This window comes from Bos indicus x Bos taurus, chromosome 21 (assembly GCF_003369695.1).
Source record: "Bos indicus x Bos taurus breed Angus x Brahman F1 hybrid chromosome 21, Bos_hybrid_MaternalHap_v2.0, whole genome shotgun sequence".
NCBI lineage: Eukaryota > Metazoa > Chordata > Mammalia > Artiodactyla > Bovidae > Bos > Bos indicus x Bos taurus.
In genome coordinates, this window is record NC_040096.1 from 20,982,878 (window position 1) to 21,008,373 (window position 25,496).

The 25,496-nt window shown below is 50.5% G+C and overlaps 1 protein-coding gene and 1 long non-coding RNA gene across 4 annotated transcripts in view; one reads left to right on the plus strand and one right to left on the minus strand.

Moving 5' to 3' along the window:
- Nucleotides 1-6,640, plus strand: part of LOC113879545 — a 68,966-nt gene extending 62,326 nt beyond the window's left edge. Inside the window, exons 3-4 of one of the 2 annotated variants that reach the window (XR_003507376.1) lie at nucleotides 4,702-4,784; nucleotides 6,555-6,640. This is a non-coding gene — a long non-coding RNA (uncharacterized LOC113879545). The remainder of the gene's footprint in view (nucleotides 1-4,701; nucleotides 4,785-6,554) is intronic. The other variant, XR_003507375.1, reaches the window with a different exon arrangement.
- On the minus strand, nucleotides 188-25,288 carry RHCG (Rh family C glycoprotein). 2 transcript variants are annotated; one of them, XM_027521126.1, is made up of 11 exons: nucleotides 24,993-25,288; nucleotides 16,473-16,659; nucleotides 12,932-13,082; nucleotides 9,452-9,599; nucleotides 8,508-8,674; nucleotides 6,831-6,968; nucleotides 6,538-6,674; nucleotides 6,102-6,226; nucleotides 5,820-5,893; nucleotides 1,940-2,032; nucleotides 188-633 (listed from the first exon to the last, which is right to left on the minus strand). In XM_027521126.1, the coding sequence occupies exons 1-10, from the start codon at nucleotides 25,177-25,179 to the stop codon at nucleotides 1,964-1,966; spliced, it is 1,383 nt and encodes a 460-aa protein (XP_027376927.1). In that variant the 5' UTR covers nucleotides 25,180-25,288; the 3' UTR covers nucleotides 188-633; nucleotides 1,940-1,963. The 2 variants fall into 2 exon arrangements, with proteins under 2 accessions (XP_027376927.1, XP_027376928.1); XM_027521127.1 differs by lacking the exon at nucleotides 188-633 and adding an exon at nucleotides 1,357-1,768.
- Nucleotides 25,289-25,496: the final 208 nt, after the last annotated feature.

Genomic DNA, 25,496 nt, shown 5'->3' on the forward strand with positions numbered 1-25,496 from the left:
GGAGACCCAGGTTCGATCCCTGGGTCAGGAAGGTCAACTGGAGAAGGGAATGACAACTCACTCCAGTATTCATGCCTGGAGAATCCCATGGACAGAGGCTATAGTCCATGGGGTCGCAAAGAACCGGATATAACCAAGCGACTCACACCCCCTCAAACTGGCCCTGTTGGAGAATTCACACCCATTCTACAAAGAACACCAGGCATATTTATTCACGGAGGCCACCATCTGCATGGCACAGAGAGGTCTAGGGGATTCAGGGGGTATGGAAGACACTGGCTTACAGGCAGGCAGGGGGTGGAAGAGCTCAGCAGACACTGGCTGGCAGCTATGATGTCTCTGAGGAGGACTCGGGTCCACTCCAGCCCCCAGCCCCACTCCTGCCTGTTTTTCTCAGGATGTGACCACCAAGACCCCCAGTGGCAGGCCTCCTGCAGCTGGAACCTGGCTTGGATGCCCACTTTGCCTACAGCTCCTCCTCCATTCTCAGGCAGGCCCCCTGGGATGAAGGCGGAGGGGGAGATGGAGGCGCCCTGGACCAGGCCAGCAGGAGGGGCGCCACTCGCCTTGCTCTTGTGCTTCCAGCTTGGTCAGCACTGGCTCCTTGGGGAGCACCAGAACAATCTGTGGAGCCTGCAGGGAGAGAGGCAAGAGCAGCGGGCCACTGTCAAGTCCTGCCCAAAGCCCCTCAGGCACCTTTTCCTTTTCTGGACGAGATGGGCAGCATCAGAAGCAGCTGGTCACAGTCTCGCTTTTCCCTTTCCTTAATCCCTAGCAACCCCTCCTGCCACATCACTCAGCCTTTTGTCCCAGAAACAGTTCTTTGCAAACTCTGGTCTCCAAGGAGGTCAAATAGCTATGGTAAGAGCAATGATAGTGACCTGGAAAGACCCCAGTTCCTCCACATGTGCTGTGTTGGCTTTGAAGCGCCTGAACCTCTCTGAGCCTTAATTTCCTCATCTATTAAAAAAGCCTCCCAGGTGGCACAGTAGTAAAGAATCCACCTACCAATGCAGGAGATTCAAGAGACACAGATTCTCTCCCTGGGTTGGAAAGATCCCCTGGAGGAGGAAATGGCAACCCACTCCAGTATTCTTGCCTGGAGAATCTCATGGACAGAGGAGTCTTGTGGACTACAGTTCAGGGGGTTGCAGGGTCAGACACGACTGAGCATAAACGCACACACGCATTAAAAAGAGGGAAGTTGGGATTCCACTGGAAGCCCAGTGGTTAAGACTTCACCTCCAAATACAGGGGGTGCAAGTTCAATTCCTGGTGGGGGAGCTAAGATCCCACATGCCTTGTGGCCAAAATAAAACAAAACAAAACATAAAACCGAAGCAATATTTATTGTAATAAATTCAATAAAGACTTTTAGAAAACTGGTCCACATCAAAGAAAAAAAAAATCTTTAGAAAAGAAAAGTGGGAAATCATTGCACTTGTAGAGATCTCTAAGGTGTCAGGTGCAAACGGTATGAAAAAGGGCTTGGTGCATCTCACAGAGGGAGCAAGGAAATGTTAGTAGATGAAAAAGAAAAAGGAAGGAGAATGAGAAGGAAGGAAAAAAGGTTCTTGCCTGAGTTGATCAACTGAATAGAGCCAGCTCTGTCATTTCCACTTTAATAAATGAGGAAATTGAGGCTCAGTCTCTGGGGTGAAGAGATCCTCAAAGTCACACAGGCAGTAAGCAGCAAAGCCATGGGTGTGCCCAGGTCACTTTCCGTATATTCTTTCCAGTCCAGAATGCCTTCCACAGATTCCTGTGTCTGTCCAGTAGGCACACGGTCTGACACCAGGTGCCTCTCCCACCAACCCCAGCATGACGCTAGCAGGCGAAGCTCACATCCTCAGTTCTTGATGCTTTCCTTCTTCCCCTTTGCTAGTGGCATCTGATTCCCAGAGCTGGGCCCCCACGGACAAGCCAAACCCATGCTCACCTGCTTCTCTCTTGCCCCGGGAGTTTAAGGTTCTGGGGGCTTGATGCTGGAGTCCTCAGAACGGAGGGCAGTGCTTTTCGGCTCCTTGGGTATCTGCAGAGAGAGGCGGCGGCTCTGAGGGCCCTGCCCAGGTCGGGCAGGTGTCGCTGGTGGAACTGGAACAGCCTGGGCAAGGCCAGGAGCAGCGAACAGTGTGTGGTGGGCGCCACCTTGTGATCACCGTGCAGTTTGCATGCCATGAAGCAGGGCAATCCTTCACACACGTGTCCTGCTCCTAGTTCAGTTAGCCACTGTCCAGGGTGCTTGGGCACAGCAAGGCCAAGCAGGACACAGCCCTTGCCCCACTAGAGCAAAGGAAAGGGGTCCAAGTGAAGTGCACAGTGACGGTAAGAGTTGTACATGCACGCAAGAGGCTGATATCCCAGCCTGGGGGGATTCCAATTGTGCCAAACGCACTTCTGAAAGAGGACTAGTAATGCACCAGGTAAGAGGCAGCTTGGCAAGCTCCCCGAACTCCACGATGGCCCAAGAGTGAGGTTGGGGTGGGGAGTGGGGATGTAGGGGCAGCCGCAAGTGGATTGGTAGATGGAGTATGGATGGGAGAGATCAGCCCAGCCTTGGCCTCAAGGCTTAGCTTTGATCCTAAAGATGCCCTCACCTGTGCTCCTGGGGGACATCTGCCTCACTTCTGTCCTCTGGGAAGTCACCTCGTCTCCCAGGTAAACTGCCAGAGGCCAGGGGCCATGAGAATGGCCTGATGGTGGCTTACTCCCAATGGCATGGGATTGTGTGGCTTGAAACTGAGCACTGCTGATAATACAGCACAGAGAAGGTGTGAACTGAGAATAATTTATGAAGATCAAAGTCCCATGGACAGAGGAGCCTGGCGGGCCACACGGGGTCACAAAAGAGTCGGACACAGCTTAGCAACTGAAACAACAACAATGTAAAAAAAACAACAAAACAGAACCAAGAGGGAATTCCCCAGGGGGCCAGGGGTTAGAACTTGGCACGTCCACTGCTGTGGGTGCTGGGTTCAATCCCTAATGAGAAAACTAGAATCCCACAGAAAAGGAAGAAGAAGAAGAAGAAAAAAAGTGAAACCAAGAGTGAACTTCTGTGTATGGGAATGGATACTTCTGTTTTTTTAGTTTATTTCATTAACCTTAAATCTGTGTGGTTTCTAATTGTGGTGTCTGAAATAATTTAAGTTCCCACTTCATATATAGGATGAAAATAATTATGCTGCTAAAAAATAAAGTTTATTCATAATGTAATAACACAAAACAGTTCTTATGATAGAGAAAGAAAAAGAGCAGGATATGAAATCAAGTATAATATCATAGCTATTTAAGAAAAGTCCATGTAGATTTAAAAAGGAGAGGCTGGAAGGAAATATACCCAAAATATTAATAGTGCTTGAATGAGGGTGATGGAATTTCTATTTATCTCTATTTCCAGATTTTCTTTAATGAGCTTCTATTCATGTTATAATTTAAAAAATAATTTAAAGAGCAAATTTAAAAGGCTTATTAGTCATGTACATAATATTGGTTTTTAGTGGATATTAGTTAAGATTATCCTGAAAAGTTCTGGTATGATTTTTAAAATACAGAGCCAGCTAATCATTAAAGATGCAAATCAAAACCGCAATGAGCCATCACCTCACACCTGTCAGAATGGCTGTCATCAAAAAATCTACAGAGACCTGGGTTCTATCCCTGGGTTGGGAAGATCCCTTAGAGGAGGGCATGGCAACCTACTCCAGTATTGTTGCCTGGAGAATCCCCACGGACAGAGGAGCTTGGTGGGCTATGGTCCGTGGGGTCGCAAAGAGTCAGACCCAACTGAGCAGTTAAGCACACAACGAATGTTGGTGAGGATGTGAGAAAAGCGAACCCATGTGCAGTGTTGGTGGGAATGTAAATTGATGCAGCCACTATGGAAAACAGTATAGAGGTTCCTTAAAAAACTAAAAATAGAACTGCTATATGATCCATCAATTCCACTAGTGGATATATATCCAATGAAAATGGAAATACTAATCTGAAAAGATATATGCATGCCGATGTACACAGGAACATTATTTACAAGAGCCAAGATATGGAAGCAACCTAAGCACCCAACAACAGATAAATGGAAAAGGAAGATGTGGTGTATATATAGATATGCAGTGGACTATTACTCAGCTATAAAAAAGAATGAAATTCTGCCATTTGCAACAAAATAGATGAACATAGAGGGTGCTTAGTGAAATAAACCAAAGACAAAACACTGTATGTTATCACTTATATATGGAATCTAAAAAATATTTATTTTTTAGAATGAATGAATATAACAGAAAAGAGACAGACTCACTGATATGGAGAATAAACTAGAGGTTACCAGCAGGGAGAAGGAAGGAGGGAGGGTCAAAATGGGGCAGGGGATTAAGAGGTACAAGCCAGCAACTATGAATGAAATCAATAAGCTACAAGGATATATTGTACAGCACAGGGAAATATAGCTGTTATTTTATAGTAACTTTAAATATAGTGTAATCTATTAAGATGTTGAATCACTATGCTGTACACCTGGAGTTAATTTAATATTGCAAATGAACCATACTTTAATCATAAAACAAATAGCCAAAAGAAGGAACATGTTGGGCAGACCTTTGTCCCAGGGGCCACAGACACAGGCTAGGTCACTGCCCTTGTCATGAGGGGGAAGGCTGGGAGACAAGAAGGACCCTGTGTTTCATTCCCCATCTCCTAACACAGGCAAATACCTGTCATGATGATTCGTGGGGAGGAAGGCCCCCCTGAAGTCACAGAAAGCCCGGATTATGGCATATTTTTAAAAGGTGAGTTCTGTGACATTCTACTACTTTCAGCTTCTAGAACAATGTTTCTCAAGTTAGATTTTGTACCAACGCTGTTCTAGAGGCTTAGGGGAGTGTCAGTACAAGATCACCTGGGAGCTAGTTTCCATGCAGAGTCCAGGCCCTACTGAATTTGAATTTCTGGGCTAACGTCTGGGAAACTGAGTTTTTACCAGGTCACCAGGTGGTATTTATGGCCACAGAAGCTGAAGACTGCACTGCGATTCTTAACCCAGGCCATATATTAGATTCACCTGGCAAATTTTAAATACAATGCTAATTTCCAGGCCCCACACAAGACCAGTGAACTTCAAGTCTGAGGCCTGGGAAGTTTCTAAAGACCCCCACGTGATTCCAGCATGCATTTAGGGCCCAACCACTGGTCTTAGTTGGTTGGTTCACAGATGAGTTTTTCATCAGAATCATGTGGAGGGCTTGTAGACAGAGGGCTGGGCCCTGCCCCTTGAGCTTTGAAATTAGGAGGTCTGAGTGGCACTTGAAGGTCTGGGTAAGCAGAAAAGAAGTCATTTTTGACCTCTGGCCAATTTATATTTCTCACAAGTTCCTAGATGCTGCTGCTGCTGCTGTTCTAGGGAGCACTATACTTTGGAAAGTACTGCTCTAGAATGAGGGCTTCCAAGGTGGTTCAGCGGTAGAAGAACCCACCTGCCAGTGCAGGAGATGCAAGAGACGTGGGTTTGATCCCTGGGTTGGGAAGATTTCCCTGGAGAAGGAAATGGCTACCCACCCCAGTATTCTTGCCTGGGAAATCCCATGGACAGAGGAGCTTGGCAGGCTACAGCCCGTAGGGTCGCAAGGAGTTGGACATGACTGAGCGTGCTTCATTCTACACATGCTGTAGAATGAAGCCTTTAACCCCCCAGGGGACAGCCTCCTGGATAAAGGAGCAGAGGACACGAGCTCTGTCCCCCAACCCTCAGCTTCCGGCTTCCCAGGCCCCAGCCCAGCTGATGGGGTCCATGGAGAGGAGCCCCGGGACAAGTCGGTAGAACTCACCTCCCAGTAGACTGCATCCTCAAAGCAGTTCTCATCAGGTGCTTGTCCCCAGAATGGTAATCTCAGAATGACCCCTAAAGGAAGTTGGAGGTCCCAGAGGTCAAGAATGACTTCTTCTCTGCCTACCCAGACTTTCCCCTCAACTGGAAAAATCCTCCCGGTCTCAGAGCCATCAGTGCAGAGACAAAGGGTTCCTGGGGGCTCCAGGTGACCTCTGGCACACACTCTTGGGTCCCCCAACCACAGGGCCCCAGCTTCTCTGGCATGGTCACCCCCACTCACCTACGATGACGCCGCCCACCAGGGCCATGGCCAGTGACACAAAGAGCCCGGCAGCCTGGAACCTGCCCTGCATGTTTGGGCTCCAGTTTAATTTGGATCTTTCAATGCCAAAGGCATAGGCAAGCCTGGGGTAGAGACAGGAAGCAGGTCAGGATCCCCTGGAGAGGCCAAGTGACTACCCGCTGTCACCCCACACGCATGAGTGGACACAAAGGCTCAATAACCTCTGGGCCTCAGCCTTTCCATCTGCAGAATGGGGGCACTAGAAAGATCAGATGGTCTCTAAGATTCTTATGGAAGGACAGAGGTTGAGGAGAGAGGCCCATGAAATAGTGGTCCGGGGTGGGTGAGAAAGGGGACAGAGTTAGTCTTGGACCCTAGAGAAACAGTAGGAAGGAGGAATGGAGAAGGAAGGAGGGACCGCCTCCATTCTTACCCTTCCTCCCCATACAGATCAATGTTGGCGATGCTTGCCGTCACTGCGCCCGCAATACCGCCTATGATGCCAGGAATGCCGTGCAGGTTGTGAACACCACACGTGTCCTGGATGTGCAACCGGGACTCCAGGAATGGCTGGAAACAGGGCGATGAGTGTTGCTCAGGCAGGGGGCTGTGGCAGGCTGTGGGGAGTCTGGGGATTCTGGAAGCCCCAAATACACAGAGACCCAGCCCCCACCCTCTCCCTAGAAACCACCCGCACCCCCCAGTCCCTGGCCCTGGAGCTCTCACCGTCAGGTACACAAAACCCAGGGTGGAGACGATGCCGCAGACAAAGCCGATGATGAGGGAGCCGAAAGGAAGAACCATCAGCTCGGCAACGGTGCCCAGGCCCACTCCTCCGGCGAGCGTCGCATTCTGGATGTGCACCTGGGCAGGGCAGGCAGAGCAGGCAGGAACTCAGTCCTCTCCCAGAGTAGCGTCCTGGAGGAGCTGACCTAGGGCCCAAGTTGATCTGTGCGTGGTGGGCCGCCTGGGAGCCAGAGATGGCTCCCATGCATCTCAGCCAGCCAGGAGACTACAGAGGACTCCAGCCTGAGCCCGGGCTTGGGACAGCCACCCCTGTGCTGTCTGTATACCTGCCACTCTCACCAGCACTCGGGGCATTTTCTATGTGCACATGTGCTTGTGTCCATGGGTTCCTTCAGCCCACCTGCATGTCCTCTTTGGATTTGGGTGCCCAGACACAAAAGTGTGCCCAGGTTCGTGTGTCTGATGGCCTCTGTACACATGTGTGCTGGCGGCAGAATCTGCGAGCCTACAGGCGCACCGGCTGACTCTCTGAGGACTTACCTGTGCCATGGACCACGGTGCTGGCTTGCAAGGACTATGTTTCATCTCCACAACAAGCCCAGGAGGCGATTACGGTTACCTTTTCATGTTTTCAGGTGAAGAAAGTAAGGCACGGGAGAGGTTCATGGACTTGTCGAAGACCACACGGCCAGCCAAGGGCAGAAAGGTGTCTTGATCCAGGTCCGTGTGGAGCCAGAGCCCCTGACCTTCATCCTCTTCCATGTCCCTCCCTGCATATGCCCACACAAGTGTGTCTGATTCTCTCCCCCCGGTGCCTGTTCCCCATCTCTCTGTACAGTGACTGACCAGTGCATCCCGGGGCTCAAGGCTGTGTCCCGGAGTAACACACACTCCTGGCAGCATCTTGGCACATAGGTGCCTGGGTCTAGAAGCTAGTGTCAGAGTATTAGATGGTGGGATTTCGTGGATGGTTCAGTGGTTAAGAATCCACCTTCCAATGCAGGGGACGCAGGTTTGATCCTTGGTTGGGGAACTAAGATCCCACATGCCTCCGAGTAACTAAGCCTGAGCACTGCAATGAAGACCCAGTGCAATAAAAAATAAATAAAAAAGAATATCAGAGAGAGAGGTGGTCCTCTTTCTATAGAAAAATCTACCAACACCCATTACTCCCCCCGGAATGACAGGAACATGTGTCCCAGTGGCATGATATGAAGGACACTGGGCAACACCACAGCCCCACAGACGTCCCAAGTGTTTTGAAGGGGTTCTCTTTTGAGCGCGTGGAGGGGGCAGGTAGGGGCAGAGCTAGGAAGGCTGAGGGCCAGAAGCTGGTTTTTTGGGGGGTTGCTCAGTCCAGAACTAATGTCAGCATTGTGGGGAGAGGAGGATGAGAAGGAGCCAGTTCATCCAGGGCAGCCAGCATGATAGAACCTCCACGAATCTGGTTCTGGGCTCTGCCTAAAGCCAACTGTGTCATCTGGACAAATCATTTCTCTCGGGGCCTCAGTTTCTTCATCTGCAAGATGGGTGCAATAATCCTTATGCTGCCTGCTTCACTGAGTTGTTGGCAGGGCGTGGTGATCAGTGCCCACTGGGCACAGGCAGTTGTGGCCACAGCTTCCCCCAAGGTTCCCCCGCCCCCACCCCACTCACCATGTCCAGCTTGCCCTTTCTATGTAGGGCGCTGGACAGCGCCACTGAGGTGAGCACGCAGGCTGCTAAGGAGCAGTAGGTGTTGATGGCCGCTCGGTGCTGAGCATCTCCGTGATTGGATATAGCCGAGTTGAAGCTGGGCCAGTACATCCACAGGAAGAGGGTGCCTGGCCAGACCAGACAGGGTCAGTGGAACCAGAAGAAGGGGCGTTAGATGGGCCTGACGGAGCTTGGACAGACATCCTGTCCTTTAGCTCCAGAGATATCAAGTGACTCACACAGCCCAGCCATTTCCCTCCCCTGGAACTTTATTCGTGCTGGGGGCTCATCTTGAAAGGCCCTCCCTGCCTTACTCACTACCTAATGCCCTCTTAATCTTTCACTCCGCCCCAGGAAGTCTACCTTGACCCCACAACTTGGTGAAATGCCTCCCACCCTGCTGCCCAGGCACCTTGAGGGAGAATCTTTTTCTCCACTGTAGGGAGATAATCAAGTTGCATGGCCATCTGTTCTACTACCCTGTCAGGAGCTCCGTGAAGGCAGGGCTGAGTTTTAAAGGACCAGAGAAGGTAGCTGATATGTGTTCTCTGGAATGAATGGACACAGGAAATAGGCACGTACACCTTGCTGAGATCAGGGCTGGACGCACTTCCTGGTTATCACTGTGTCTGCCCTGGGGCATTCGAGGGAACACACAGGATGAGTGACCGACTTCTCCCAGCCCCGTGGGGAAAAGGGACAAGTAACTGGGATCCTTGAAATATCTATAGGCAACCTCTCCCTGCCCGTTCTCCGAAGGGAACTGGCAGCCACCCACCAGACCATGTGGGGATGAGGTATGATCACCGCAGCCTGAAATGCTCATGGTGACCCTCACCCACCACGGTAGCACGGCAGCCCTCGGTCATCATGGGGGCCCCCTCAATCGCTATGGAAGCTCTCACCGATCATGGCAAAGAGGTCCGAGTGGTACGTAGAACTCTGCCTCTCCTTGCTGAGGTGTAGGTTAGGGCGGTAGAGGATCCAGGCCACTGTGAGCCCAAAGTAGGCGCCGAATGCATGGATGGTCATGGAGCCCCCTGAATCCTTCACCTGGTGGATGTGTACAAGGGTACTGTCAGGGTCTGACCCTCCTCTCCCTCCCTCCTCTGACACTCTCCCACCCCCACCTCCCCACACACAGACAGAGGTGCAGCTGTCTCCAAGGAGGTACAGGCTACAGAAGGAAGCCCAGGGCCCTGGCAGACCCATCAACTGGGAAGGGGAGGAAGTGGGGATCCCCTCCTCAACTATACTTCAGTGAAAATTAAAGTGGGGAACTTCCCTGGTGGTTAAGAATCCACCTGCCAGTACAGGAGAAATGGGTTCAATCCCTGGTCCGGGAAGATCCCATATGCCACGGGGAAACTAAGCCCATGCACCACAGCTACTGAGCCTGTGCTGCACAAGAGAAGCCGCCACAATGAAAGGCTCATACATTGCAACGAAGAGACGCCCCACTAGCTGCAACTAAAGAAAAGCCTATACAGCAGTGACAGCCCAGTACAGGCAAAATAAATTAAAAAAAAAAATCACAGACCTGCTTCTTCCCTCTAGATGGGAAACCCAACCAGAGAGGTAAGCGTGTCATCCAATGTCACAGGGCTAGTTGTTGAATTGTTGACATACCTCTTTCCTGACTCCCAGCCTGGTGGGTGCCTCTATTAGCTGTGTGACCTTGGGGGAGCCCCTTACCCTCTCTGAGTCTCAGTTTTCTCATCTGTAACATGGGAGTAATAACTGTGCCTAGCTCAGAGAGAAGGATTGAATGAGATAACCCACGTGAAGCATTCAGAGCAGGGCCCAGGCAAGGGCAAGTGCTCCTTGATTGTCAGCGGTGATTACTGTGTTTCAACTTGGCTGCAGGAGAGGCCCAAACACTGTCATGCATTTGAGGGAATTTCTGCAGCAGATCAGAGAGGGGTTTTGAAGGTCAAAGAAGCCTTCTCTGCCTCTAAACTCACACCCAAGGTACTACTTCTCAGTCAGTTTCAGATCTCATCTATTGACTCCCCTGTGTACCTCCTCATTTAGGCTAGCTTCTTTCTCTCTACCCACCCCAACCAGTCTCCAAGGCTGGTTTATTCACCTTTTTTATAACTCGCTTATGATCCACTTTCTTCTCTTTGTCCTAGGCCAGACCCGGTCCCATTACTTCTCACCAGGGTGACTAACACAGCCTCTTGACTCTCTGCCTCCAACTGTTCTCTTCACCACAGCCAAAGTGACACTTCCATAGCATGTATTTGACCATGCCCCTCTCCTGCCTGGAACTTTCCATAGCTCCCTATTGCCCTCATGATAAAGTTGAGACTCTTCAACACAGTCTATGAAAGTCTTGATGATCCATGCTCCTTCCTGCCCCCCCAGCACCCCACCCCCATTCCCTCTGCCTCAAATACCTTTGCTCATTCCTTTGCCTGATTATCTACTTGACTTCTGGCTTTAACAACTGTTCCTCCAGGAAGCCTCCCTGGCCTGCCATGTGCTGGCTCAGGTCCTCCTCCCCACCCCCCAGGGCACCTAGCCCTGGAACTCCATCCTTGTCTCACTGTCTGGTCATTGTTTGCTTCCTGGCCCCCTCACCAGATTGTGAGTTCCTTGGGATTGAAACAAAGTCCTGCTCACTCCTGTATCCCACTGCCTGGAGCACTGCCTGACATGTAAATCCAAAATTTATTTCCTTGACAAATACTTCTCGATAATTTATTAGGCATTGGGCCAAGTGCCAGGAATAGAGATAGTCTCCAGACAGATAAGGTTTCACTCTTATTTTCCCTTAAGGATAAATGCTCTGAAGAAAATAAGTCAAGGATAGTGACTAGAAGGAGGTAAGGGAGAGGGCAGCACTGGTAGGAGAACCTGGGCGGGCCTCTCTGAAGAGGTGAGACTGCAGCTGAGACCTCAGTAATGAAAAGGACCAGGGAGATGAGCGCTCCAGGCAAAGGGAGCAGTAAGTGCAAAGGCCGTGAGGTGGAACCAAGCTTGGGTATTTGAAAAGCAGACCACAGGATATGGTCAAATCACAGAAAGATGGGGAGAGAGTAGATGATAAGCTTAGAGGAAAGGCTGAGGCCAGAACATGTAGGGCCTTAAAACAAGTTTAGATTTGATTTGAAGTGAAATTAAAAAAAAAAAAATCAGAGTTTTAATCAGAGGAATGGTCTTATATGCATTATTAACAGGTCCCCACAGCTGCTGGTGGAGATTAGCTAGCTTGAGGTGGTGGATCAGGCAAGGATGAAGACAGGGAGGGACTTCCCTGGTGGTCCAGTGGTTAAGACTCTGTGCTTCCACTGCAGGGGGCACAGGTTCAATCCCTGGTAAGGGGACTAAGGTCCCACATGCCACCTGGCATGGCCGAAAAAAAAAAGGACGATGACAGGGAGATGAGTCAGGAAGAAGGAATATGATAGTGTGGTAGAGGAAAACAATGACAAAATGAGTGACTGAATATAGGGTCGTCTGAAAGCAAAACCCCTGGGGGTGGGACTTCCCCGACAGTCCCAAGATTAACATTAACACTGTGCTTCCACTGCAAGGGCGTGGGTTCAATCCCTCGTTGGGGAACTAAGATCCTGCATTTGGCACAGCACAGAAAAAAATTAGAATGGAAATCATGTGCTCAAAATAGTGAAACAAAAAAGACTGAATCCCAGATGATACTGAGGAACCACTGTGCAAGTATGATCACCCTGCTTCTGAGAAATTCTATGTTAAAAAAATAAACAACTCATGGGGGTTTCTAGCCAGACTCCAAACATAGAGAAGTTGGAGAATGAGAAAGGGATGGGGTTCCTGAATAATCCCTACTCCTGCAAATATGCCAAAGAGGTGTCTAAACAAGAGTCAGAGGCCTAGGATGCTCTTTACCTTGGCCAGTGAATTAGTCAACCTCAGGGGGCATCATTCCTGCCATAGAAGTCCATGTGAATGGCACCTCCAGAGTTGTGCAGTGTGCAACCCATGCAACTGTACATGTCTGCTTTGGCCACTCCCCTGGGAACCTTCCTTACAGATGTGCCCCCTCAGTATACCAGGTCATTTTCTTGGCAGAGCAATCTGGGAATGTGTGTGTGCAAGATGATGTGCAGGAACATCCCATTCTTTCTTTCTGCTGGGCCAAAAGAGAAAGGAGGAAGAAAACCAACATGTGAGGAACCTCTACTCTGTCTAGTTGCTGGATTGATGTACCGGGTGGATGCTCAATATATGTCATTTCTCCTGCTTTACAGCTGGGGAAACTGAGAGTCAGAAGATTAAGTGACTGGTCAAACTTGAATTGAATCCAGCTGGCTTGTCTCCCCAGTCCTTTCTTTCTCTGTCACCTTCCTGTCCCCCCAAGTGTCCCTTCCACCACCATCCCTGTTCTGAGCTCTGCTCACCTCTAACAGGTTGAGGAGAATGTATTCATTGATTGAGAAGAGGGTCACTTGGAAGAGAGTCATGATGAGGAGCTGGACAGGGCTGACTTTGCCCAGAACTGCCCCAAAGGCCACACAGACAGAGCCCACGCAGAAGTCCGCATTGATGAGGCTGTGGGGAGACAGGTCAGGGGAGGGGCTGAGGCCACAGCAAGAAGTGGCACTCAAGCTCTGGGGTTAAATCTGAACTTTGGTCACCTGTGGGTTTGGGCTTGTGGTCTAACTTTGCTGAGCCTCAGTTTCACCATCTGTGGTAATGGGCATGTAGCATCTTAGAGCTACTCTAAGAATGCAAAGAAATAGCCTGTGAAGTATCCAGCACAGCAGTGGCACATACCAGATGCCACCACACCCTTCCTTTGAGGGCCCATCTCAGGCCCCACCCTCTTCCTTGCAGGCAGCTTGTACTCAAGGCACCCAAGTGATCTGGCTGCTGTTGTTGAATATCGTCCGGTCCGTATTTGGGACCCTGTCCTGCCCTTCATTTTCTACCTGCCCTTCCAAAACCTCTTCTCACCCACCACCTCTTCAGGAAGCCTTCCCCAATACCTCTAACCAGATGTGGTCTCTGCCTCCAAATCCTTATCTCTACACACACTTCTCCTGCTGGCTACCAGGGCCTTGCTTGGGTTTGAGTCATCATGACCTCCTCTTCACCTTACCTGGGAGAGAGGATTTATGTCCAGGGAAGAAGGAAGGCCCTTCCTTCAGGCAGTAGAGAGCTAGGGGCTGGGTGGAGAGAGGGGACAGGAAGGCCAGCAGAGAGAATACAGGCCAAGGAGCTTGCAGGCCCTCCTTAAGTCTGGACCCTGAAAACCCAGCCAGCCAGCAGAGGCATGCCATGTGGTCAGAGGGGATCCGGATTCCATCCATGTGCCTGCTGTGCCTAACCCAGGTCTCCTTGGGCCCTGCCAGCAGCAAAGCTGTCCTGGAGTCCAAGGCAGACTCTCAGTGTGGCCTCCAAGTCATGAGCGTTGTCAACCAGGGTCCTCATAAAGACAGCAGGGGCTACTACTTCCTTAAGGCAGTCACAGCCACAGGAGCCCCCTCCCCCATACTCAAGTGTGTGTGTGTGTGTGTGTGTGTGTGTGTGTGAATCAGGAAGTGAGAAGTAAGAAGCCAGCTGATGGTAGGGACAGTGTGTGGAGTTGGGGCAGGGCTCTGTCCCCTCAAGGTTCCTCCCCAGACAAAGGATGTCCACTGGAATGTCTCTTCACTATAAGCCTTGTTCATTGCCGCATCCCCAGGGCCTGGCTGAATGCATGATGACAGGTGCTAAGTGCCAGGCACTTCAATGCTTGTTCAGTGCAGCACAGGCCTTCCTGTATCACACCTGGACCCATGGAACAGGTACCATTATTAGCCATTATTCTCCATGGGAAATGGAGACTTAGAGAGGCCAAGTTATTTGCCCAAATTTCCATAACTCAGCCAGAAGACCACCTGGCAGAGATCACCCCCTAGGAAGGAGTGAGAGGGAGCACACAGAAGCCCATACCTGGGCCATCAGCCCCTGGGAGATGGATATCTGGATGTCACATCTCAGGCAAGGCCTGAGAATGGAAGCTGAGGAGCACACAGGTCCTCCTTGAGTCTGGGGAACAGCCCTGGAGGGACAGGTGGGATCTGGGACTCTTCAGCAGGGGCAGGACAGAAGCCAGGAGAAGGATCCTCAGGTGAGGTCTAGGGGGCTACATGTTCATCTCAGCCCTGGGCACCAGAAATCGGCTCCAGCTAAGTTGCTGAAAATCATTTCTCCCAAAACCAAGTTGTCAAAACTCAAGTTGTCAAGTGACTAACCTGTTAAATAACTGGTTTAAAAAATTTAACCCACAAAAGTTTACAATAATTTCCTTTGAACATTTAAAAAAGCTCTATAGTTCTGTTTTGCATTTAGCCATAGCTATTTTGCTGTGGTGGCCAATTAAATATATCACAGGCACTTTTATACTTTGGGTCTATGGCTTTGGGAATGAGAATTTCCTGTGTATCTTATACAGTAGAATGATATGCATGTATGTCATGGATTTTATATACAAAAAGACCAATTTCTTGGTTCCAAAACATTTTCTACCTAGTCGACTATTTTTCCTGTTTCTCTTAATTCATGGATTCATTAATTGGCTCGAATGAATTAACATTTTGCAAATATTTGACATATGTTTAAAATTTCAGGCCCCTGGCCTATGATATCTGATTGGTGTCCTGTATGTGACAGCAGGGATTTGCACTTTAAATGTAGTTTTGGGGAGGGAGGTTCAAGAGGGAAGGGGCATAAGTATACCTATGGCTGATTCATGCGATGCGCAGTAGATGCCAACACAATATTGTAAAGCAGTTATTTTCCAATTAAAAATAGATGTTTAAAAAAACGTGGTTTCATACCAATTTGCCTCTAAACCCTTTCTGTGGATTTGGTTTTCCAAGCAGGCTAATGAATGCTTGTTTTTACACACCAATGACAACTTTCTCAAAATGTACTTTTCTTTAGCCAAACGTCATATGTCTACAGAAATTGAAGACAATCTAACTGGACTTAAAGAAAGAGCCTTCAATAAACCAAACCTTGACTAAAAAGGGAAGGGAGGGGGGAAATCTCCCAAAGGCTGTTGATTTTGTACCATGCAATGGAAACTGTTGACAGTTTCTTAAGTTTCCCTGGCTGGAGAGTTTGATAAATGAGTCATTCAGTGAGATGACTGCTTGGCAAGCTGGGTTTTGGCAAGTTGGCAAATTTACTGTATAACCTGGTGGTGGTGTTGAGGGAAGAAACATACTAAGGCTCCTAAGAGGTCTCTTCAGACAGAGGGAGGGGCTGAGTTCCCTGATAGAAGGGAGTGTAGTACTTGTCAGACCAAAAGATTATCACAGACGAAAGTGATGAGGATGGAGGTGAGAAGAGATAGGGATCAGGGGCCCCCTCGGAGGCTGATGCAGGGAGGGGCTTCAGCCCTAGGACTCCACACATGCCTCACAGCTCTTTGCTCTGTTCCGTGGGTGGGGACACAGGCAACTGGATTCCCCATTCAATATCCCCTCTACAATGAACCTAAGTAGGCTGCTTCAGGCAGTCCCACACTCCTTCCGCTCGCCTGCCACCCACTCCCTCCCCTCCATGGGTCCTATGGCCCGATTTCTCTCAGGGCAAATTTTGATCTTTGCCCTGAGATGTCAGAGCGGAGTCAGGACTTGGACTCTGGGGAAAAGCCTTGCATCCCTACAGCCTGTGTCTTAGGAGGAAGGAAACCCTCCAACAGCACTTAGTTACCATGAGAACTCCCACCCTGGAGACTCACTGATTAGGAAGTGAGTGTGTGTGTGTGTGTGTGTGTGTGTGTGTGTGTGTTGTGGGTGGGGGGTGTATGTTGCCGGGCCCCTGGGGACCCTGGCTGGAAGACGAAGACCCAGTTCACAGCCCAAAGCCTCTGGGCCACGCCCCTGGACCCGCCTCCCGCGCAGGCCCCGCCCACTGCTCTACGCCCCCGGCCCGAGCCGCGCTCACTTCTCTAGGTCCACCAGAATGTAGCGTCCGTCAAAAGATTGAAGCCAGCCCTGCATGAGCAGCGCCCACTGGATGCCGAAGGCCGCCAGCAGAAAGTTGAAGCCCACAGAGCTGTAGCCGTAGCGCTGCAGGAAGGTCATGAGGAACCCGAAGCCCACGAAGATCATCACGTGTACGTCCTGGAAGCCTGTGGGGAGAACACAGTCCAGAGTCCCGGTGGCCTAGCGAAGCCCCTCGCTGCAGCTCTGCGTCTGGGCCAGCGCGGTCCGCAGCTGAGCCTGTGTCTGCTCCGCCACTGGCCGGGCCTGGGCCACCCTCCAACCCCCATCCCGCCACCCCTACATCTGGATCCTGAGGCTCCTGCAGTAATTATGACTCTGCTGCGAGTAGAAGAGCCACTACTACCCCATCACATCATAAGATACAAACTGCTATGTATACAACAGATAAACAACAAGGTTCTACTGCATAGCATATTCAGTTATATATGTATAAATGAATCACTGCTATACAGCACAAACTAACATAACATTGTATATCAACTGTACTTCAATTAGAAGAAAAAAAGCCTCTGGGGTGGACTTGGCTGGGGGGATGGAGGTAAGAGCCCCCCCCCACTTTAGACCACTTAGACCACTGGGTTTTAAGGCCAAGGAATGCCTGAGCGTCCCTTTTGAGAGATGACAGCCCCCTTTCACTGCCCTTGCCAAGGGCCTTACCTGCGCAATTCCATTCTTCTGCTGTGGAGAAGTTAGTCTCATTTGACCTAGGAGTCCCTTGACTGGCCAAAATAATTAGGTACCATAACAAATGAAAATCATAAAAAACAGAAACAGTTTTTTTTTTTTTTTTTAAGAGAGAGAGAGCAGAGAGGGTTCTTGCTTACAACAGGATGCTGACAGCCCAACAGTTAAATGTGGAATGAGCACTGAAGCTGGAAAATCACAATTTTCACAATGAAGATTTCATCACTGGATGTTAAAATCCAGGGACAAATTTTGACGAAGAGCAAGGTATTTGCGTTGTCTTAAAGGAGTCTTATGAGTTGTAAAGGAGGGTGAAAAAACATCCGGTAACCATACAGTGGAGAAATTGGGCAACATCTTGGTGGTGTGATCAAAATAAACGTCACCAGTGGGGGACACGCGGACATTGTGCACCTTCAGGAAGATATTCTGAAAAGGACACAACACCTATGTGGTGCTCTGGCTGAGAAGGCACAATCCCAATCTAATCACGAGGAAACACCAAACAAAGAAACATGCTATTAGAAAGGGGTTGAAGCTGGACTCTTGAAAAATATCAGTGTCTTAAAAGATAAAGAAAGGCTGCCCTTGTGAACATCTATTATAGGACAGACACGTGCTAGGTGCCTTACCTACACAGGAATGTTCTAGGTTAAAGAGGCTAAAGAGACAGGTCAAATAAATCCAATACTTGACCCTAGACTGGGTCCTGGATTTGGCTGGGGTAGGGAGTGGGTGCGGGTGCAGGGGAATGCCACAAAGGTTCTTATTGGGTCCACTGACAAAATTGTATAGGGACAGTATATGAAAGTAGCATACAGTGTAAATGTGTGAAGTTGATTACTGTGGTGATGGAAGAGAATACCTCTATTCTTAGGAAACAGTGGAGTAATTAAGGCAGCCAGACCGCAATATGTATAACGGACTCTTAGTTCAGGGGAAAAGGAACGGTATGTACGTGTTGCTTTTATGTGGGAAAAGAGAGAGATGCTTAATGGGAGTTAAAAAGAGTATATAGTGTTCTTTGTACTATTTTTGTTTTAGCAACTCTTTGTAAATTCGGAATGATTTCCCCAATTAAACATTTTTGAATAAGAGAGAACTGCAGGGCTCACCAGGCCTGGCCTGGCCCCTCCCGCCAGTCTCCTTCTTCCTTTCCTCGGTCCTCCCTTCCCTCTGGTGCCCCAGCCGGACTGGCCTCCCTGAGCTCAGTCTCACTCTGGATCTTTTCCTGTGGTGGGCCCTCCACGTGGGACGCTATTCCTGCAGAATGGCCAGCAACTTCTGTTCTTCTTGTTTAGTCGCTCAGTCGTGCCCAACTCTTTTCTTCTGTCCATGGGATTCTCCAGGCAAGAATACTGGAGTGGGTTACCATTTCCTTCTCCATTTCTTCTTGTGGATCTCAGCAAAAAGTCACCTCATCACAGAGGCCTTCCAGACCCCTGAGTTTCAACTTGGTTCACTCCCTCATGACACCTTCTTCTTTCTTTTCTAGTTCTTACAACAATTTGTAGTTAGGTAGTTAAGTTTGTTTGTCTAGCCCACTAGACCGTAAAGCTCCAAGGAGTCAAATGGTGGTGGTTTATTTGCTAAGTCATGTCTGACTCTTTGCGATCCCATGGACTGTAGCCCACCAGGTTCCCCTGTCCATGGGATTTCCCAGGCAAGTATACTGGAGTGGGTTGCCATTTCCTTCTCCAGGGGATCTTCCCAACCCAGGGACTGAACTTGCATCTCCTGCACTGTAGGCGGATTCTTTACTGCTGAGCCACCAGGGAAGCCCCAGGAGTCCAGGCCAAGCCTATTTTGTTCACGCTGGTATTCTCTACTGCCTAGGGCATTCCCCAGGTGGATGCTCCATAAATATCCCTGAAGGGATGAATGGATAATTACTCTTGTAGTCTCAGGAGTAGCCAGATATGCCAGCTGAGCAGCAGCCAAGGGCCCCAGGTGGCACTTCACCATCAGGGGAGACTGCAGACCCTCTCCTGTCTGATGTCTCCTACCCACTGGGTAGATAGGCCCACAGTGTGGGCGGGCAGAGATGCTCAGGCTGTCCTGCCCCTCCCCCGTTGCCCTCATCTGTCTCCCCTGCAGGCTTCCCTAAGGCTGGGTAAGGGTTGAGGCACAGAAGTTGATGCAAGAGAGCTGTAGGTCTCACCCCAGCACGGTGCTCTGAGCTGCTTTTTGCACAGAGTTAAACAAACAGCAGCTCAGCTTGGGTTTCCCAGTGTGTGAGACTGTTATAGTGACTCTTGGGAAGAAACTGATGGGTGACAGACTGGAGAGAGAGGGAGGAGACACCTTCAGACCACAGTTTCGAAAGCAAATGCCGGGAAGGAGGAAGAGGTTGCTGGGGAGGGAGGGAGGTGCTGGGTCTAGGGCTGGTCGTGGGAGTTTGAGATGACCCCATGACCCCGGGTGTGGGTGGTGGCGGTAAGTGTCAGGCGGGGTAGTGTGGCGCAATGGAGCCTGGCCATTCGGGATGGAGCTGGGGTCTGAGGTCCAGCAGACCTGCACACAGAGCTGGGAGTTGGAACGATGAGTGGGAGACAGGAGCCGAGGACTGGCCGGCCGGAATTAAGCAGATTAGACAAGGACAGTGTTGGCAAGGAGGTGAGGGGAACCCCTGGGAAAAGGCAGCATCACAGACTTCCATATGTGAGCTGTTTGGAGGTGGGGGAAGCAGGCGGGCAGGGGCTCAAGAGACTGGAGGCGGCCTTCCTGGGGGCTGCCTTCAGTTCTCCCTGTGGCCTGGGACGAAAGAGCAGAGAGCGCACGGCTTCTCAGGGCTTCTCCCTGCCAGTCCCCACCTCGCTAGTTCTCCGTCCTTCTCTGTGACTCCCCGGCTGTCCTGACCTCTGTCTCTAACCCTTCTGTGGATATCTGTTTCTTATCCCCCCAGCCTCAGGTGCACAGACTCCAGCTTTGCTCTCTTTCCACACCTTCCTTATTCACTCTCTTACTCCTTTCTCTCTGTCTCCTAAACTGGTCCTTACTGGAATACGAATGTTGTTCAGTCACTAAGTCGTGTCCGATTCTTTGCAACCCTATGGACTGCAGCACACCAGGCTTCCCTGTCCTTCACTGTCTCCAAGAGTTTGCTCACACTCACGTCCATAGAGTCGGTGATGTTATCTAACCATCTCATCCTCTGTCGCCCCCTTCTCCTCCTGCCCTCAATCATTCCCAGCATCAGGGTCTTTTCCAATGACCTGACTCTAAGCATTAGGAGGCCAAAGTATTGGAACTTCAGCTTCAGCATCAGTCCTTCCAATGAATATTCACAGTTGATTTCCTTTAGGATTGACTGCCAAATGAGTTTGATGCTACTGAAAGTGCTTTTAATAATAATGATCCAGAACTTCCCTGATGGTCCAAGGGCTAAGACTCTTTGCTCTCAGTGCAGGGGTACTGGATTCCACCCCTGATCAGGGAACCAGATCCCACATGCCACAGCTAGGACCCAGGGCAGCCAAATAAATGAATAATAAATATATATTTTTTAATGGTCTGAAGGTTCAGATTGTATGACCTTGAGCAAGGACATAACCTCTTTGACCTCAAGTTTCTTTTTCTGTAAAATGAGGAATAGTAACAGAACTCAGAGGTGTGTGGTACACATTTAATGTCATCCAATCAAAGCCCTGGGCCTAAGCCTGATTCCTCAGCAACTGCTTACTGCTGTTGCTCAGTCGCTCAGTTGTGTCCGGCTCTTTGCGACCCCATGGACTGCAGCACACCTGGCTTCCCTGTCCTTCACCATCTCCTGAAGCTTGCTCAAACTCATGTCCATAGAGTTGGTGACGCCACCCAACCATCTCATCCTGTTGTCCCCTTCTCCTCCTCAGCAATTGCTTAATTATATTAATTACTACTTCTCTTTTTCTCTTTCAAGACTGACCAGGTGCTTTGCATTGGGTTGGCGACTTGCTGGGGGTCGGTGGAAGTTAATAAGACAACGCCTCTCTTCCCCTACTTTCCCCAGCCTGTAGTGAGTGACTGAGCAGCCAGGCAGATTCCCTCCACCACGGGAGGTCCCTGAGGGGCAAGCCTGGCTCCTGGAGGCCAGTTCTAAGAGCCGCCACCAGGGGGCGCCAGTACACAGCTGTTCTGCGACCCCTTCCTGGTTCACTTTTCTCTTTTGGGATGGTCTAAAGAAGGCCAAGTTTTGAAAATTTCTGAAATCTGAGGATCAAGTTTCCCATGCTGGTGGGTAACAGCAGCTCTCTCTCCAACGCTTCCTCAGCCCTGCAGCAGCCTGGGGACTGGCCCTTCCCATGCTCTATAGGCCAGCCCAGCCTAAACTGTTGCCTTTCAAGTCCACTGGCCAGTCCCTCAATTTTCCATGACTCTGTGTCCACTTCTCCCACAACTCGGAGCCAGACACAGAACCATCCCATCACTGCAAAACCTCCTGGAGAGGTGGTTGAGGAGTGGCAATGCCACAGAGATTGGGGGAAGCGGTTTTTGTGCAGTGTGAGGGCTTGGCCTCACCCCTGCCTGTGCCACTGACCAGCTGGGAAAATCTCTAAGCTCCACCTCTGGCAACATAAAATAGAAGCAAATACACTCCTCGTCTGACAGAGTATGGAGAAAGTGTTTGTGAGTGGGAAGGTTTCTCTGGTGGCTCAGTGGTAAAAAATCTGCCTGCCAACGAGAGAGACACAAGTTTGATCCCTGGGTTGGGAAGATCCTCTGGAGAAGGGAATGGCAACCCACTCCAGTAGTCTTGCCTGGAGAATCCCATGGACAGAAGAGCCTGGCAGGCTACAGTCCATGGGGTCGCAATAGAGCTGGACATGACTTAGTGACTGAACAACAAGTGGGGAGAACACAAAGGAAATTAAATGCTATAGTAGTTCAAACTCACGTTCAAAGAGATATTCCTTGGCCACATTACTGAAGTGACGTGAAGTGTAAGTCGCTCAGTCGTGTCTGACTCTTTGCCACCCCATGGACTTGTCCATGGAATTCTCCAGGCCAGAATACTGGAGTGGGTAGCCTTTCCCTTCTCCAGGGGATTTTCCCAACCCAGGGATCAAACCCAGGTCTCCTGCATTGCAGGTGGATTCTTTACCAACTGAGCTATCAGGGGAGACACATCACTAAATGGATGCTAAGCCTGCACTTAAACACCTTCAGCAACAGCATCAGTCCCTTCTGAGGAAGCTTGATACCAACATTTACTGTCCTCTGGCTTCATGTCATGAGACATGCCCTCCTGGCTACCCATTATCTTCAATCTTCCAAGAGTTCCTATGCATTAAATAACATTCCCATTTCATAGATGAGCATACTGAGACTCAGTGTGATTAGGGAGGTGGCTTAATCTATTTTGGGTTTCGCTGGTGGCTCAGATGGTAAAGAAGCTGCCTGCAATGCAGGAGACCTGGATTCAATCCCTGGGTTGAGAAGATCCCCTGGAAAAGGAAATGGCAACCCACTCCAGTATTCTCGCCTGGAGAATCCCATGGACAGAGGAGCCTGGCAGTTTATAGTCCATGGGGTCACAAAGAGTCAGACACAACTGAGCTACTAACACTTTCGCTTTACTCCATTTAAAGTGATGGGCCCATATCTGTTTAATTCCAAAGTCAACTGCCAGGTTACACTGCCCTCTGCTTGAGGAATGCACAAATCTGAGGTTCAGGTTACCAGGAGCACAGGGTGAACCTTGCTGCTGAACCAGACCTTCAGGTGTTTGAAACTGTGGCATCCTCAGCCTTAGGTCATTTCCTTTCTCCCTCTGTTTTCCCGGGAAGCTTCAAGAGCCCAGGATCTGATGGCTTCTCCTCAGGCCAACCTCGCCAGACACTGCCCGGAGCATCAGCCCAGGAAGAAGTTCGTGTTCAGCAGCTTGGGCTTTCAGGGCACTGCCAGGACGGGTCCCCAGCTGGTTCTGTGCCTGCTATTTGCCAAGGGGCCCATGCCCCGGGAGCCATCTTCAGGCACCCCTGAGCCCCAGCTTGAGCCAGCTGGAGCTAGACTTCTCTGAAAACTGAGATGCCCAGAGGACTCCTCTAATCCTCTGGGCAGAAATGAAGCCTGCACAGGTGTCGACAGCATGGACCCAAGAACCCAGAAAGAACCAAAAGGGATGGCCCTCACTCCATACCCCTGGGAACTGCCTTGAGGCCTGGGAACCCAAGTTTGGGGCCACACCTATGTTCCAACTCCTAGTCACAGCCACCAGTAGGGAAGGGGAAGAGAGGAAAGGTGAAATGAAAGGGAGGAGAGCAGTCCAGGAGGGTGGGTTCAGGTCCCTGGAGCTCACTAGGTTTCTGGATGAGTGACTTTTGCAAGACATGTCCCCTCTCTGGCCTCAGTTTCCTGGTCTGTAAAATGGGAGTCATAACATTGCCAATAGTCATGTACAGATGTGAGAGTTGGACCATAAAGAAGGCTGAGTGCCAAAGAATTGATGCTTTCAAACTGTGGTGCTGGAGAAGACTCTTGAGAGTCCCTTGGACAGCAAGGAGATCAAACTAATCAATCCTAAATAAAGGAAATCAACCCTGAATATTCACTGGAAGGACTAATGCTGGAGCTGAAGCTCCAATACTTTGGTCCCTTGATGCTAAGAGCCAAGGCATTGGAAAAGACCCTGATGCTGAGAAAGATGAAGGGCAGGAGAAGAAGGGGGTGACAGAGGATGAGATGGTTGGATGGCATCATGAACTCAGTGGACATGAGTGTGAGCAGACTCTGGGAGATAGTGAAGGACAGGGAAGCCTGGCATGCTACAGTTCATGGGGTTGCAAAGAGTCAGACATGACCGAGTGACTGAACAACAACAAACAAGTCATGGAGGGAAGATCAGTTTGCATAGGTGACTGTTGGAGATGAACTTTAGGGTCCCTTCTAAAACTAACAGTCCATGACTTTGTGAGTACCAACAATTAGAAAGAGACTGTCATTGGCTGTTGGCAGATGGTGTGGAAAGCTAGAAAGCACAAGGGCATGAAGAGAGTCCTGGGCTGGGGCCCCAGAGGTTGGGCCAACCCAAGTAACCTTGCACCAGTTCTTCTAACTGCTGAGTCCTAGGGCGTCTGCACTTAGTACTCATCCAGTAATTGCTGCATTATGAAGTGAGGACTCCATGCCCAGCACAGTGCCAGAACTTTATGTGCAATGTCTCATGCCAGCCTCACCCCACTCCTGTAGGGTAGGTCTCATTATTATCCCCATTGGACAGATGAGGAAATCGAGTCTGTGTATTGTTGACATTTGCCTACAGGTCACCCACCTGGTTGAGGGCAGAGCCGTGATACAGGTGAGGTGTGGTGACTCTACGGCCATGCTGTTAATCACGGCACCACGGATGCCAGGGAATTCAGGGGCATTTCTCTCCCTCTCCAAGCCAAAACATGGTTGTGCTGTGGTCCTGCACGCCAGCAGGGCGGGTAGGCCAATGAGCCACCCCTGCAGCCCTTGAAGTTGGAACTACCCTCTTAAGGCGGAGAGTTTGGGCACAGCTGGATAAGAGAGCCAAGGTCACCCACTGGCTGGGGTCTCCTGAAGACATCAAGAAGGGCTCTCTGAAGAGAGGTTGGAGGTCTCCGAGGAATTTGGGCACACCTGGCCATTTCCCGAGCTTAACCTCCAGACACTGGGAAGTCTCCATAGTGGGAAGCCTAAGAGGGACGGGGCAGGGGGCTGGGGGCTGCATCTCCTCAGGCAGCTCCCGCCCGAGGCCAGGCAGGACCCTCCGCCCGGGGCGGGGGGAGGGGGGTGGTTGTGGGGGGGTGACCTGCAAGGTGGCGGAACTTACTCGGGTAGCGATAGTAGAATTCGTTTTCCAAGTCAGTGGACAAGTTCTTGATCACCTTCTCCTGCACCCAGTGGGGATCGGCATCCATGTCGTAGCGCACGAACACACCGAAGAGGGCTATCAGGGCCACCTCCAGGAGCAGGCAGGCGACCGGCAGCCGCCAGCGGAGATTGGTGTTCCAGATCATGCTGCAGGGGGCGCCTGGCCGGGGCGGGCAGCGGGCAGTTCGGAGGTTTGAAGGCAGGACAGCCTTATAAGACCCGGGGCAGGGGCAGGGGCGGGGCGGGGCGGCCGAGTCGGGTGTTGTGGAACAGTTGATCCGGGTGCCGCCCGCGCGCTCGCCCAACCGGAGAGGGGACCCGCGGCCCCGGGGTCGCCCAGTAGCCAAGGGCCCCCGCATCGGGGTGGGGGGCGGGAGGGACGGTAGCGGGCGCAGGAACCGAGAGGGCAGAAGGCAGGGAGGGATTAAGGCACCCAGCCTCTGTGGATCCCACAGATGCGAGG

What these genes read in the sequence shown, in the direction of transcription:
- RHCG (XM_027521126.1), bottom strand. Translation starts at nt 25,179, where the DNA reads ATGATCTGGAACACCAATCTCCGCTGGCGGCTGCCGGTCGCCTGCCTG. An exon ending in GGTGGGCGGCGTCATCGTAG is followed by an intron (nt 5,894 to 6,101) that starts GTGAGTGGGGGT and finishes AACTTCCTTTAG; the next exon opens with GGGTCATTCTGAGATTACCA. An exon ending in AGGATGCAGTCTACTGGGAG is followed by an intron (nt 2,033 to 5,819) that starts GTGAGTTCTACC and finishes CTCTCTCTGCAG; the next exon opens with ATACCCAAGGAGCCGAAAAG.